The 15,405-nt window shown below is 38.9% G+C and overlaps 1 protein-coding gene across 3 annotated transcripts in view; it reads left to right on the forward strand.

Moving 5' to 3' along the window:
• The first annotated feature begins 203 nt into the window (after window positions 1-203).
• Brd8 (bromodomain containing 8) overlaps window positions 204-15,405 on the forward strand; it is a 32,147-nt gene continuing 16,945 nt past the window's right edge. For 2 of the 3 annotated variants that reach the window (XM_063245431.1, XM_063245432.1), the window contains exons 1-2: window positions 205-303; window positions 1,137-1,233. In XM_063245431.1, the coding sequence (XP_063101501.1) occupies window positions 285-303; window positions 1,137-1,233 (116 nt within the window). In that variant the 5' untranslated portion in view covers window positions 205-284. Of the gene's footprint in view, window positions 304-1,136; window positions 1,234-15,405 lie in introns of all 3 variants that reach the window. The other variant, XM_063245433.1, reaches the window with a different exon arrangement.

Raw genomic sequence — 15,405 nt, forward strand, 5'->3', positions numbered from 1 at the left:
TCCTACCTCTTTTCCTTGAACTCTAGACATTTATTTCCTAAAAAGCTTAAAGGTAATCCTGAAGCTTCAACTGCCCTCTCTTGTTCTTCGTTGCAGCACTCCTGCAACGCACAATTCCAGAAGCGCATAAGATAACTAGTTTAAGTTGGCTGTTTCCTCTTAGGTCAAAAACTACATTCCCCAGAAGGCACCGCAAACCAACGCCTGTACTCTATTTCCCAGAGTTCCCGGAGTTCGGCCTCACAAGATTATCTTTCACTGGCGTAGAAGACTTTGGGGCCAAGATGGCGACCGGAACGGGCAGTGAGTATCTGAACAAATTTTATATGGAAGGCCTTTGTAGAGCGGAGGCTAAGCACCACAAGTTTGACATACTCTAAGGGAGTGAGTAGAGTGGTCACACTGAGAGCCGTAGGGTCTTAAGAGATACGCGTTCGACGGCGCTCTGAGTCTAGGCGCTTGTGTGTCAGGGAGAAAAGGGGTTTTGAGAGAAACAGCCCGGCAAGTCTTTGTTGGGAGTACTATGGGGTAAGAGAGAAAAAGCACTGTAGAAACTGGGGCATTCAATGGAAGATAGGTTGTGAACCGTGTAGCGTGGACGGCCCTTTAAAAGACTCACTCCATTTTGTAACGTTTTTAAGGTATTCGAAGCTGAATCTTTGATCCCTAAGCTTTTTATGCCACTGGGAAAACTGTGTTTCGTACATTTAAATCATTTTTCTGCTTTTCACGGATTAAAACTCAGGTCGGACACGTGGGGGAGGGGCTGACGGACGTAAACAAGTTTATGCTAAAGAAGGCGGGGCTGTAGAGGCGTGCCGCTCTGAATCTTGGGAAATGACGCTTGCGTTGAAATTGGAACAACATATCCTTAAAGGAGCCTTTCCGTATGACGGCTTCTTTTTAATCTGACTTTCCCAGTTTTGAATAAAGCAGGGCTTGAAACCCAAGGCATTAATTCACAGACAGAAAAACTGGTACCATGACCAGAAAGAAAAAGGTACACGATCAGAGAAGATAGTTTATTGAATAGTAGCTCACTTTTTCCCAGTAACTGGAGTATTTTGTATTGGGCTCTTAGTTCTTTGGGGTTTAAAACCACTCACTGACTGCTCTAAACCTTATTCGTGTTTCAGAACACAAACTGCTGAGTACTGGCCCCACAGAGCCATGGTCCATCCGAGAGAAACTGTGTTTAGCCTCCTCTGTCATGAGAAGTGGAGATCAAAATTGGTAAGGTAGCTAGGGCTTTTTAAGTCTTAGAAATTGCTGGAAATTTTTTCACTTTTGGGCATACTGAATTTTAAGTAGTATTTTTTATTTTTTTATTTATTTATTTATTTTGTTTTTGAGACAAGGTCTTGCTGTGTAGTCTAGGCTGGCTTTGAATTCATTGTGTAGTCCAGGCTGGCCTTGAATTTGCAGTGATCCTCTTGCCTCAGCCTCCCATTATTTCTAGGTTGTTTTTAATACAACACCAGCATGGTGGCACATGCCTGTAATCCCCTCACTTAGGAGGCTGAGACAGGAGAGTTGCTGTGAATTCAAGGCCAGCCTGAACTGTAGAAGGCTGTGAACAGATTGACAAGAAAAGTGAATATTCCTGTCTTTTAACTCAGTGGATGGATTGGTTTTTTTTCTTTTTTTCTGATACTGGTGATTGAACTCATGACCTTGCACATACCAGGCAAACATTTAAGCCATTGAGCTAAATCCTAAACCTCTTTCTTTCTTTCCTTTTTTTTGAGACAGGATCTTGCTATGTAGTTCACGTTGGCTTTGAACTCAAGTGTGGTGATCCATCCCATGCCTTGCAATTGAGTCTGCCTTAACTTTCATTTTGTTAAAGCTGAATTACTTTGACAAGTTAGTGTAGAGTCCATTCAGTGTTTATTTAGTCTTTCTCTGTCAGAAAAGACTGAATTAGATTTCTCCAGTGTATTTATAGTTCCTGGTTAATAGTTTTAAAAATAGCTTACTTAAGATTTAAATTGTGAGCCTCTAAGAACTACATTTTTTTTTTTTTTTTTTTTGGTACTGAAAATTGATCTCTCAGGATCTTCACAATGAGCTACATTCCCAGCCCTTTTTTATTTATTTATTTTTTTGTCTTTTTTATTTTCGTTTTTATCGGTACCAGGGATCGAACTCATGACTACCTGCTTGCAAGGCAGGCGCTTATGCTGCTGAGCTAAACTCCCAGCCCCCTTTTTTTTTTTTTTTAGGACCTGGGTCTCACTTAGTTGCTAACAAGCTTAGATTGGAATTAAACTTTGATCCTCCTGCTTTAGTCTTCCAGAGTGCTAGGATTTCAGGTGTGTGTCCAATGCCCTGCTATAACTACTTTTCACTTTTTTTAATTTGAGACAGCATCTCACTGTAGTTCAGGATGGCCTTGAACTCACTATGAGGCCCTGGCTGGCTTCGAACTCACAGCAATTCTCCTCTCTCAGTCGCCAAGTGCTGGGATTACAGACATGTGCCACCATGCCTGGCTAGAACTACTTTTAAAAATTAATCCAGACTGTCAGTGTATAGCTCAGTGGTAGAGCCTTTGCCTAGCATGCTCAAGACTGGGTTTAATCCCAGAACCATCAAAATCCAACTGGACGTTGCATCTATTTTTTTCATAGGTGTTGGGTACTGAACTCAGGGCCTCTCTTACTGCTGTACTCCTGAGCTACATGCTGTGATCCCTGAACATCAGTTCTTAGGAAACCTCTGGCAAGAAAAAGGTGACACAAAATGAATGAATGTGAATTATTAGTACAGCCAGGTGTGGTGATGCATACCTATAATCCCAGTATTTGGGGAGCAGAGGCAGGAGGATTGCTGTAAGTTTAAGGCCATCCTGGGCTACATAGTAAGACCCTGTCTCAAAAAAACAAAAATAGAATTATTACCAAACAAACTGTAATTAGTACCAAATAAACAGTAGCTAATCATAAACCAACCTGAATTCTTGTCAGTAAAGTCCAATTACATGGGATAGAATTGTGGTATCTATCCTCCTTCTCCTAATTTTAGAGTTTAAGTTTATACCTCATTTATCCTTTTTTAAATTAGACTTTCAGGTATGCTGCTCTTATTTCCAGAAAAAAACTGTTTTAGACTGGACGCATTTCTTAGGGAGTTTCCAAGTGCTGCAGTAGAGTGTTATTTCCACAGGAGAGATGTTTGTTCTTTGGGACAACTAGATATCTAAGAAGAGAAACTTGGGCTAGGTCTGCCTTGTGTGAAGAGTAGTAGATCTAGTTACATGTATTTACTATGCACTAATGGACATGTTTCAGAACTGTTGTTATCTTTTCTGTGTATCAAATGATCTACCATTTTTGTGTCATCTATTTTGAATTTAACTTTTACCGTAGTTAAATCATGTTCTGCTTTCTTCCTTCCCTCCTTGTTTTGGCTGTAGTGAGGATTGAACCCATGGCCTTATGTGAGCTAAAGGAACATTCAACACTGTATTACTTCTCCAGCTTTCTTGTTTTACTTTCTGAGTAAATTGAAAGACCACACTGGCTTTGAATTTGTGACCTTCTCATCTCAGTCTCCAAGTAACTAGTGTTATAAATGTGCAGCATGACACCAGGCCATTTTGCTTTTTAAAACTTTTGGGTTTTGGGGCTAGGGATTTAGCTCAGTGGCTTATGTGCCTGCTTGGCAAGTGCAAGGTCATGAGTTTGATCCCTAGTAACCTCCCCCCCCCCCAAAAATCTTTTGGGTTGAGATAAGGTTTTATTATGCAGTCTAGACTGGTCTTGAACTTACAGTGTAGCACAGTGTTATTAAGTTTTATGTTATTAAGAAAAAAATATTTGATGCCCTCAATTTGAGAGATTTGTTTTGAATCCTGGTTTCAATTGATGGTCAACTGGCTCCAATACAGAAACTGCATGGTGGAAGGGTGTGGCTTCAGAGAGCTGCCCAACCTTGACAGCCAGAACTCTGAGAAAAGTGGAGGGCCAGGGATTTAGCTCTGCAGTATAAGTGCCTGGCTGACAAGTGTGCAGTCCTGAGTTCGATACCTGGTACCAAGAAAAAAAAAAAGAAAAGTGAGAAGTAGAGCAAAAGATGCCTTCCAAAGGCATGCTTCAAGTAGACCTATTAGTGGCTTATTGCAGTGGTTAATGTAGTGCCTCTATGATCCAGCTGCTTTCCAGAGCCCCACCTCTGAAATTAGGAGACTTGAGAGGCATTTTGGACCTAGGCCATAACAGATACATTAGCTCTGTCCCACGTAATTGGATTTTGACTACAATTCAGGTTGGCTTAGGGTTAAACTAGTATGGTCATGCTTTATTTTAATAATTCTAGGTTTTTACTTCGTGTCGTTTTTTTTTTTTTCAAAATTGCCAAAATTTCATTAGAATTGATGTTCAGGAACCTAGAAAATTGCCGGAGATTGAGTTCAGTGCATAAATGCCTGCCTGGCAAGTACAATATCATGAGTACAATCCTTGGTTTAAAAAAAAAAAAGGAACCTGGAGGATTGTAGCTCAATGGTAGACCACATGAGAAAGAGGCTCTAAGCCTCTGGCACTGGGAAAAATTACTGATATTGAGTGGTTTAAGAAAAAATTTTGGGCCGGGGATTTAGCTCAGCAGTGTAAGCACCTCTCTGGCAAGTGCAATGTCGTGAATTCAATCCCCATTACCGGAAAAAAAAAGAAAAAAATTCTTTTGTTCATACTCAGCATTAAACCCAAAGCTTTGCACTTCTAAGCAGGTACTATTAACAATGTGCTGTCTCCAGCCTCTTGATCTTTTCATATCTTTTTAATGCTATAACTGATGTGTAATAACTTGCTCTTAAGAGTATGAGCCATTTTATTTTGGACGTGTATACACCAGTAGAACTATCTATAATCAAGATAATTAATTAGAGCTTCCATCACTGAATAGGTAAAGAAAACGTAATATATACACACAGTGGAATGTTATTAAGTCATAAAAAGAAGGAAATCCTGACACTGTAACAACATGGATACACCTGGAGGATATTAAGTGAAAAAAACCAGATACTTAATGTATCTCACTTGGGGATTCTGAAAAGATTAACCTCATTAATACTTTTGGGGGAGGGGTGCTGGGAATCAAACTCACAACTTTGTGTTTTGCCAGGCAGGCAGTGTGCCACTGAGCTATATCCCCAATTCCTCATTGAATTAGTAGAATGATGGTTATCAGGGGCTAAGAGTGATTGAGGGGTGGTGTAGATGGGGAGACATTTGATACAAAATTTGTGTTAGTAAGAATAGGAGCCCTGTTGTGTAGCTTAGTGACAAGGTTGTACTGATGTGATATACTAAGTGGATATTAAGTCCATTCACTACAGAAATGACTGAGATAATGTATATGTTAATTGGCTAGATTTAGTTTATCTTCTATGTATATATACACTTCAGAATGTCATATATATACTTTAGAAGGTCATATTATAATAGATAGTTAAAAGAAGATAAATATAACAGCAAAAGGGCCTCAGATATGTAAAGTAAAAGTTCTCCTGATCAGGCTGAGGATCCCAGTGCCATACTACAGAGGTCTCAAGTGTTAGTACTTTGACTAGTGTCCTTTCAGATACTCTTTCTGTGTGTAACTTGTACAAATTTAAGCATAAAAATGAGAACACAAATATTTGTACAAGTCCCACTTAGTTTTATTATGTCATGGGCTGGGCAAGTTATTACATTCCTGTAATCATGGTACCTAAGAGGATTAGACGAGAATCACAAATTTGACTTTAGGCTAGTCTACCTAATGAGATGATGTCTCAATTACCAAAAGAATGTCAGTCTTAAAATTTTTTCTTCAGAGACTCCAACCAAACATTACAAAAGTTTTCTGTTGAAAATAACTTTCTAATTTGTTTTTGCACTATCAAAGATACATATTGAACTGCAATTATATTGTGTCAGTCTGTGGTAAAATTAGTACTATGATGATTGAGTAGTCCAACCGGAAGCAAATTTAGTTGTTTTAGCCTTTCTTGAGTAAAAACAGTTCAATAAGTTCTTTTATTGCTCAGAAAATTGTAGATTAAAAATCTTCATCCTGACAAGTAAGAGAGATATGCAATAGTATAAGTGTGGTTTTGTAAAATAGTATAACACTTGCCATCAGAAATAATAGCTGTATTTCCTTTTTCTTTTCTAATCTTTTCTTGCTCTTTTTTTCTTTAACCTAGTATTTTATTTGTTTGTGGTACTGGGAGATTGAACACCTGCTCTGAGCTACATCCCCAGTGCTTCGAGACACAGTCTTGCCAAGTTGCTAAGTTGCCCAAACTGGGCTGCTGATTTGTCATTCTCCTGCTTCAGGCTCCCAGAGTATCAGAATTACAGACATATACTACAATACCTAGTCATAACCTGATCTGGTTTTCTTTTTTGGTACTGGGAATCAAACTTAGGACCTTATCCTTGCCAGGTAAGCACTTATGCCACTGAGCTATATCTCTGGCCCCCCCTAATCTTTTCTTAATTGGGCTAGAAATTGCTGAAATGAAACTTTAGTTAGTATTTTTTGATAAATGCAGTGTCACGTGCCTGTAATCCTAGCATTTAGGGAACTGAGGCACAAGGATCATCTCAAGTTTGAGGTCAGCCTAGGCAACGTAGTATGTTAAAAGCTTCCCTGAGCTACATAGCAAAACTGCCTCCCTGCCAAAAAAAACTTGTTTTGTTTTTGGTAATGGAAATCGAACTCAGGACCTTGTAGTCACCAGGCAGGCACTTGTGTTGCTGAGCTACATCCCCAGTCCTACCTTAAAGAAAGGCGGTTATTTGTTCGTTTGTTTTTGTACCAGGGATTGAACTCATACTTGCCAGGCAGGTACTTTGTACGCCACTGAGTTAAATCCCCAGCCCCAAAAGTTATTTTTAAAAATAGATGTTTTAATTCCCCTCCCTGGTGGAATGCAAGTCTTTCTGCATTGTTTTTGTGGTACTGGGGATTGAATTCAGGGCCTCATGCATACTAGGCAAATGCCCTACCACTGAGCTATACCTCTAGCCCCTGTACATTCTTTTCTTAGGCTTATGAATGGGTGGAATTAGAAGACTTCTTAGGTCACAGGCCCCAAAATATTAACATTGTAAACCTGCTTGCAGACTTGATAGAACTAGTGTTGCCCATAATGGGGCACTAGGATGTTGTGAGTGGCAGCTGGGCTTGAGCTAAATCAAATGATAAGTTTCCAAACAAAATGAATCACACTCACTTCATAAATCTCAAGGTGAAATATTACTGAAACTCAAAAATGCACTAAAGAGGCTGGGAATGTAACTCAGTGATAGAGTGCTTGCTTGGCATATTTAAGTCCCTGGGTTCACTCACCTTTACTAAAAAACAAAAACAAGTAAACTGGTTTGAAGTAGAATCCAATCTGTACATTTCCTCACATTTTATTGGAAAAATAGTGTGAGATAGTATAAGAACACATAAGTAAAACAGAATATTTATGAGTAGGTACTAATTCATGAGTTTAAAAATTCAAATTGACAAACTTGTTACCCTTGGCTTCCAGTATTTGTTTCTTATTTGTCTCTCCAGCATTAGTTTTGTATATTTTCTTTAGTCCCCTTATCCCACCTACCACTGTCTTGGAAGAGGACTATGGCTCAAACTCAGCACCTTGTACATACCAGTTACAACTCTGCCATGATGTACATTCTGTGTCCTAGATAGCTTCATTGATTGATTGAGACAGGGTCTTCTATGTAGTTTAGGCTGGCCTTGAATCTTGTGGAGTCCAGGTTTGCCTTGAACTGGCAGTAACCTTCAATCTCAACATCCTTTGTGTGCTGCGGTTACATGAGTGTACCAGCATGCCCAGCTTTTGTTGATTTTTGAGACAGGGTTTCACTATGTAATTCAGGTAGACCTTGAATTTATGGTGATCCTCCAGCCTCAATCTCCTGAGTGCTAGGATTATAAGAATGTGCTACCACTCCTGGCTTCGTTTTTAAACTGAAATGTTCATATGTTAAGCATAGTATTTTTTTCTCTTTTTTTTTTTTTGTTTTGTTTTGTGTATAGTTCTAGGGATAAGAGTCCAAGGCTTTGATTTTTTTTTTTTTTTTCCCCTTTTTGGTTTTTTTGAGATAGGGTCTCACTACGTAGTACAGGCTCACTTCAAACTCACAGAAATCCTTCTGCCTCAGTCTCCAACGTGCTCAGATTACAGGTGTGTGCCACCAGGCCTGGCTTCTTAACTCATTCTTTACCTTGTTTCTACTACTACTACTTCTTTTCTCATTTAGTTCTAAATCTTAGTTAGTGGCTGTTAGATATATGTGTATGAACATTTGTCTCATGTTTCCCTTTTTTTTATCAGCTACGTGATAGTCTGCTGTATGAATATACCATTCTGAAGTAGTATAAACTTAGTTTAACAAAACTGCACATTTAATGTATACCTTGCTGGTGGGCATTGCTGATATAAAGGTACCCTTACATGGTTGTATATAAATTATAAGATAAACAATAAAGAATTGATGGATCAAAAATTATATGTTTGTAAGATTTGGTAAATATTTCAAGTTGCTCTATTCAGGTTTTCAGTTCACACTACCATTGTTTATTTGTTTTTCATGATTGTTATCTCTTCCTCTTAGATTGTTCCCTTTATAAGGATGCAGTGACTGTCTCTTTTAATCAGTCTTGGCTTGAAATTCACTGTATCTGCAAATAAAATAGGTATCCCTGCCTTTTTTGGATTCCTGTTGCATGGAGTATTGTTTTTTCATCTTTGACTTTCAGTTTGTGAATTTTTTTCTTTTCTCTTTTCTTTCCTTTTCTTTTCTTTTTTTGTACCCTGAATCGAACTTAGGACCTTGTACTTGCCAGGCAGGCATTGTGAACACTGAGCTATAGCTCCAGCCCATGAATTTCTTTTTGAATTAAATGTGTTTCTCATATTGTTGGATCCATTCTGCCAGTCTGTTTCTTTTGATTGGTCATTGAGACCAATAACATTGATGTTATAATTGATATGTATTGACTTATCCTTGTCATGTTATCCCCCACCCCTTTGGTTTGTTTCTTTTGCCTGGTGGATTGATTCTGTTGAGTTTGATGGAGTTGTAATTCTTGTTATCATTTTCTAAAATGTGCTTCAAACAACATGCTGGTTTGGTGTTCATGAATTTCCTCAGGTGTTCTTTGTCATGGAAATACTTTATTTCATCAATTTTTAAACATAACTGTGGAATAAATCAATCTGGGTTGAAAGTTTTCTTTCAGGGCCTTGAAATACTTCACTACAAGCTCTCCTAGATATGAGAGTTTGTGTAAAGTCAGCTTAGACTCCGACTTTTCAACAGCTTTCTCTTATAGGTGATTTTCTTTTCTGTGATGGTTTTTAATATTCTGTTCCTGTGTTGAATTTCTGGAATCTTGACTGCGATATGCTTTGCTATAGTTTTTTGTTTTTGTTTTTGTTTTTTTAAATCGTGGCTAATTGGAGTTCTGTATACCTCACTTACATGCATGTCAAATTCTCTTTCTCTGCCAGGGAAGCTTTCTGCCATGACTTCTGTGACCAAGTTTTAGATTTTTTGTTTTTAAATTTAATCATTTGTGCTATCTCCTGCTTTTTTATGTAGTACAATCAGCTTTCTTTTATTCTTATTTCCTTCATTTAGCAGCTGCTGGATTTATTTCTCATGGTCCCTTACTATTTTTAAGAATTTCCCTTTTCATGATTGCTAAACCCAAGCCTGTCTTCACACTGGTTATTATGCTGTGATTACTGTCAATGGAATATTTAGTCTCCTGGATATCTGCTTGAATCTGTTTTATGGATTTCATTTGTTTCCTGTGTTGGGCATTCATGGTTTCCATCGTTTTCCTAAGTTCCTCCGTTTTTCATCTGTATTTGCTCTGGAGTCTCTAAGTATGTTTTTCATTGTCACCAACTCTGTAGTTATCTGAGAAATTATTTCTGAGGTGATTTTTTTTTTTTTCTAGCACCTCATTCGTTTGCTTTGTTGCTACTACTTCAGAGAGGCCAGGATGGTGGCGTTTAGATTTTTCCCACCTCATTGCTTCCTGGGTTTGCCTTTGGTGAACTGAATGTCTAGGGTTGCATTTTGTTTGTTTCCCCAAATCCATTTTATTTCAAGTAGAAAAAGAAAAACTTCAAACAGGTCAGTCAGGGGGCAACAGTGGTACATACATTGTGCATTGTCACCCTCTGCATCTTGAGTGTCTTCTCATTTTTATTTTTTAGTTTAAGTCCTAGGTTCATGCTTGTAAATTGCTATGATGAGTAGCTTTATCACTAGTATTTATAACCACTAGAAAGTAACTGCTTTGCAGAAGTATCTTCCAGGTGTAGCTAGTTTGGAGATTTTGAATCCTTTCAGTTTATTGGAGGTCAAAAGTTGCTGCGTATTTATGCCAGCCCCTAGTTCTTAGGCACTGGCCCACAGTGTTTCCGATGATCCTTAGGCATTCTCAGTCTTGGTTTACCAGGGGAAATAGCTTGTTAGAACAGTTATGTTACTTGGCTAAAGTGGTACAATCATCAATAACAGTAGCATCAAACACAACTTAAAAAATGATGAACTGAGTTAACTGTTAATTTGCCTCCTTTAAACTTATGAACTAAAAAAGATTTAGCTCAATGGTATAGGTGCCGGTCTGGCAAGCATGAAGTCATGAGTTTGACCCCCCCGGTACCACCACCAAAAAAACCAAAACAAGAATATTGATAACTAATTAATTAAAAAATAAAAAACCAAAAAAAAAACTTCTGAACTAGATTTTATAGTTATATAATAAAATCTAAAACCAGAAGATCATGCAGTAAATAAGCCCTCAGTGTGCTAATTTTACCCTCAGGAGAGAAAAATTTAAAAGGGATTAGGAGAATGGAAAAATAGAAACAGAAAAAGAGATTAGAAGCAAGGCTGGAGGACAAAGGAGAATCATGAAAACTTTAGAAAACTGGTGAAGACAGGTGGGAAAGAGGAAGAACAGAACAACAAACCACATAAAAAACAGAAACCATGTTCACACTCATAAAAACAAGATCACTCAATGAAGGGGGGAAAAATAAAGAAAAAAAAAGTGGTATCCCTTTCAAGGTTTGTCTCTGCTGTCATTGGTAGATAATGTTTGGAAACAGAGACCACGTTCATGTTGATTTATCCCAGCAAGCCAGCAGTAGCTTTATGTTGAAGCATTGGATAATCTCAGTGAGCTGCACCTTTATTTCCCCTGAAGATCAGGCTGGTTTTTGCCCTGAGGATAGGACTGGACTTGAACCAGCCTACAGCAGTCAGTGTACCTCCTGCAAGCTTGAACTCAGCTGGGAGTCACTAAATGGATCCAGCAGTTGTTCTGAGTTCTGAACTCAGAACTCAGTTGGCCCTCTCCCAAGATGATTCCCAAACACCAGCCAGTGCACTGTTCCTTTCCACTGCTGCATCTCTTCATTAAGACTTCTGGGATTGCCAGTAGTTACCATGTGTCCTCAGGTTTGAACTGCTCCTGTCATGCAGTGAATTGTGGCTCAGGAAGAAGGTGCTACATGCTACCTCCTTCTCTAAGTTTCTCTCTCCACTCCTTGTGGGCTTCAATTCTGGCTGCACATGCTTCCCAGGTCCAGGGAACCCACTTCCCTTCTTTTCCTCATGTTGTTACATTCCAGTGTCTGAACAGCAAGTCTCAGAGGGTCTCTTTCTCTGCTCTGTACCATTCCTCCATTTTTCAGTATACTGTTCTATAACAAGGTCTCACTAAGTAGCCTGGGTTGGCCTTGAACTCACAGTGATCCTCCTCCTTCACCCTCCTCAATGCTGGGATTACAGGCATGAACCGCCATACTTAGCTGGTACCTGTTTTTTATGTCCTATTTTACGGATATTTTTGGTCTTTAACAATAATATTGTTTCCTCATTACTTTGCATTTATTTTATGAGCAAAGTGGAATATCTTCAAATGTTTTTTAAAATATCTTCAAATGTTAAAGAGCCACCTTATATTTTCTTTCTTGCAGCTTTTTGTAATTCTGTATTTTATATTAGTCTTTGTCTTTAGATTGGGATGGAGAGAATCCCATACATATTAAGAAGGTATTTGCCTGATCAGTGAGGTACATTTTTCCTTTTTTAATATGCCAATTAGCTGGGGACTCCGGGAGAACATGGCGGACAGACAACAGCAACTACTGAAGGCTCTCTGAAAGGCTCGGCTCAGAGGCCAGGAATGATGCGGACTAAGGAGATATGAACCAGTAGAGATATGCTCTGCTGACTCAGGAACGAACTGGGATGAGAGAATCCAACTTAGGATACAGTCCTGGCGCTAAAACAGGAACAGAAAAGACTCGGTGTAGAGGCTCGACCCCGCGCCGTTGGAAACCGCGATTTGGGTTTCCCGCCGCCCGGCGGCTGGCTGCCTCCACAGCGGCTCGGCAAGGAGAGACGCGCCGAGCTCTGGGAACGGGCGTCTGCGAAAGGAGTCGGAAACAGGACGGACAAGGAGGCGTACACGAAAACTGACTGGTGGCGAGGTGAGCGAGAAACTGACCCCCTACCACAGTTTGACTCCAGCGGAGGTTTTTCTGGGCTCAGGCAGTCCTGTAAGAGCAGGGCGCGGTGGCAACTCCAGCCACACATTCCCCTCTCGGACGGGATTGGTGAAAAGTGCCTGGCCTGAGTGATGCTGCTGGCAGACTCCCTAGGCTGGCCTAACCCAGATCCCAGAGCCAGACGGTGGCCCGGAGGAGCGACTGACTCCCGCGTAGGCTGCCTCCTCCGCAATTCCCTGGTGCGCAGCGGTGGGCGGGAACAACTAGCCAGCGCAATTTGATCAGGCTGTGGCTGACAGGCAGGGAAGCCGGGCCTCCCATGTAAGCTTGCATTTTATAAGGAACAGAAAATATGGGGAAGGGAAGCAACAAAAAAGGCTCCTCGGCCCCCAATCCTGAGAATCAGGCAATAGTGGACACCGCACCAATATACATTAAGCGCCATATAGAGAGCCTCATAGACCAATTCAGGAATGAAGTTATCAATGACCTGAAGCTAGAAGTATGCAGAATAGTTACAGAAATGCTAAGCACCACCCAGGAAAAAGCAGATGGTGGAATGGAAGAACAGAAAAAGAGGGGAGAATTGCTTGATGGAGAAAACAGAGAAAGCATTGAGTATGTGAAGCAGGTTCAAAGGGACTATCAAGAAATTAAGAAGTCTATCCAAGACTGGCATAAAAGCTTGAAAGAAACTAAGGACAGACTATCTGAACTGGAGGGCAGACTTGAAACATGGGAGAATGAAATGAAAAACTTCTTAAAAATAACAAAGAAACAAGCAGCAATAATACAAAGACAAGAAGATGATAAGAGGAGCCATAACTTAAGGATTAAGAACATAAAAGAAGAAGTAGGGACACAAACAAGTGAACTACAAAAGCTACTCACAGAAATAATCCAGGAGAATTTTCCTAATTTAGCAAAAGGTAAAGATGCTCAGATGTATGAGGCATACAGGACCCCAGCTACCTACAACCCTAACAGAGAAACACCCAGGCATATAATAATAAAAATTCCAGAAATTCAATACAAGAACAGAATATTAAAAGCTGTAAGAGACAAGAAACAGATCACTTACAAGGGAACACCCATCAGAATTACAGCAGATTTCTCTGTACAAACCATCAAATCACGAAGAGCATGGGGAGAAATAATTCAAGCTTTGAAAGATAATAATCTCCAGCCAAGATTGAGATATCCTGCACAACTGTCCCTGGAAATTGATGGAAAAACGAGGTGCTTCCAGGATAAAGAGGAACTGGGGGAATTTGCAACCACCAATTCAACCCTACAGAAAGTATTGCAGGATATTCTAAAAAAAGAAAAATACAAAGAACCCAGAAATAGTGGCAGGGAGGCCACCACGAATGGAGCAGAGAACAAAATGAAGAAGACAAACTGACAGCTACTGACAGAAAAAGAGCTCAACAGAAATGAGACAGAGAAGATTGGATGATAAGAATAGCTTTTTTTGGAGAAAATGACATCTTAATAGGTAATGCTGATTTAGTACCATCTTGTTTTGAAGTCTCATCTAGCTTTTGTTCTTCTGTCTCCAATGGTCTAAACAGGTTGTATCTTATTGGATTTTGTTATGTACGATAGTATAAGCAAAAACCTTTTAAAGACAAGGAGATTATACGGAGACCATTGTTCATTTTCTGTTAGTCGATTCTAAATACTCTATAATGCTGTCATTCTCTTAAATGGTTTTACATTGTTTTGATATACTTAATGCTACAGTATATGAAGTTGTACTCAAGGACTTCAGGGAGGGAGTCAATATGGTAACTATTTTTGGGTCAGGATTATCTGGTGGTGAAACACTATTCTGCTTAAATGGTTATGTTTTGATCTGCCCTGTTTCGCTGTTATGCCCTCTTTTTTCTCAATCTCCACTCCATTATTTACTTTTTTATTTTTATCCATTTAATTAAAGGGAAAAATATAGCAGGATATAATATAGTAACCCACTTTGACTCTCTATTATCTCGATTTGAAGCCCTGTATTACTCTCACCATCTTGTTTTTGACTGAGGTTCCTCTATTCTGTTTTGCTGGATAGTATCAGGTTCGAAAGTTTAGGCATCAGCTGAGAAGATAATGAGATTCATTATAACGCCCATTCTCGTTGACTTTTATCTACTTTTGAAGACCTACAATATCTCCAATGTTTTGGTTTTGTCGGTTTTATTCTTTATGGTTTTGTTCAATTGTATTACAACTAATGATATAGGCAATTCTATTAGAAATAGCGGGAGGCATTATGGTAACCATTGTTGATCACCTTGTATTATGTTTTTATATTATCTATTATGTCCACCCTTTTGACTTGACCGATTCTGTTCTGTTATGTCACATTTGGTTTTACTCTCTTCCAAAAAAGCAATACGAACCGTGGGAGCAATGAAACCCAAAATGTGTAATAGTCACTGTACAAAAGAGAGGAAAAGAAAGTGCTCTAAACTATATAACTGCATGTATATTTAAGTGTATAAGATAGAAAATGATATCACAGAGTTTTATTGGATCATTGAACAGAACTGTTTGCAGTATCATTGTTGGAATGTCCACTCTACAAGCTTTAATTTTGTGACTGGAACAATTATTTCTAAGATGGCAATATGTAATCCATTAACTAGTGATTTCCTACTGCGCATTTTTTTCTTCTGTAAATCTGTATAACTTGTACCCCTTCACTGTTTTTTTTTTCTTTCTTTTCTTTTCTCCTTAAATAAAAATTTTTTTAAAAAATGCCAATTAGCTGTGCTATTATATTGCTGCTATTTTTTATATTAAAACTTTTAAGTGTATTAATATATTTCTTTTATGAATTTTGTGAAATAATTAGAAAT

Source organism: Cavia porcellus, unplaced genomic scaffold, assembly GCF_034190915.1.
Source record: "Cavia porcellus strain 051 isolate PalLab524CR breed Dunkin Hartley unplaced genomic scaffold, mCavPor4.1 scaffold_2, whole genome shotgun sequence".
Taxonomy (NCBI): domain Eukaryota; kingdom Metazoa; phylum Chordata; class Mammalia; order Rodentia; family Caviidae; genus Cavia; species Cavia porcellus.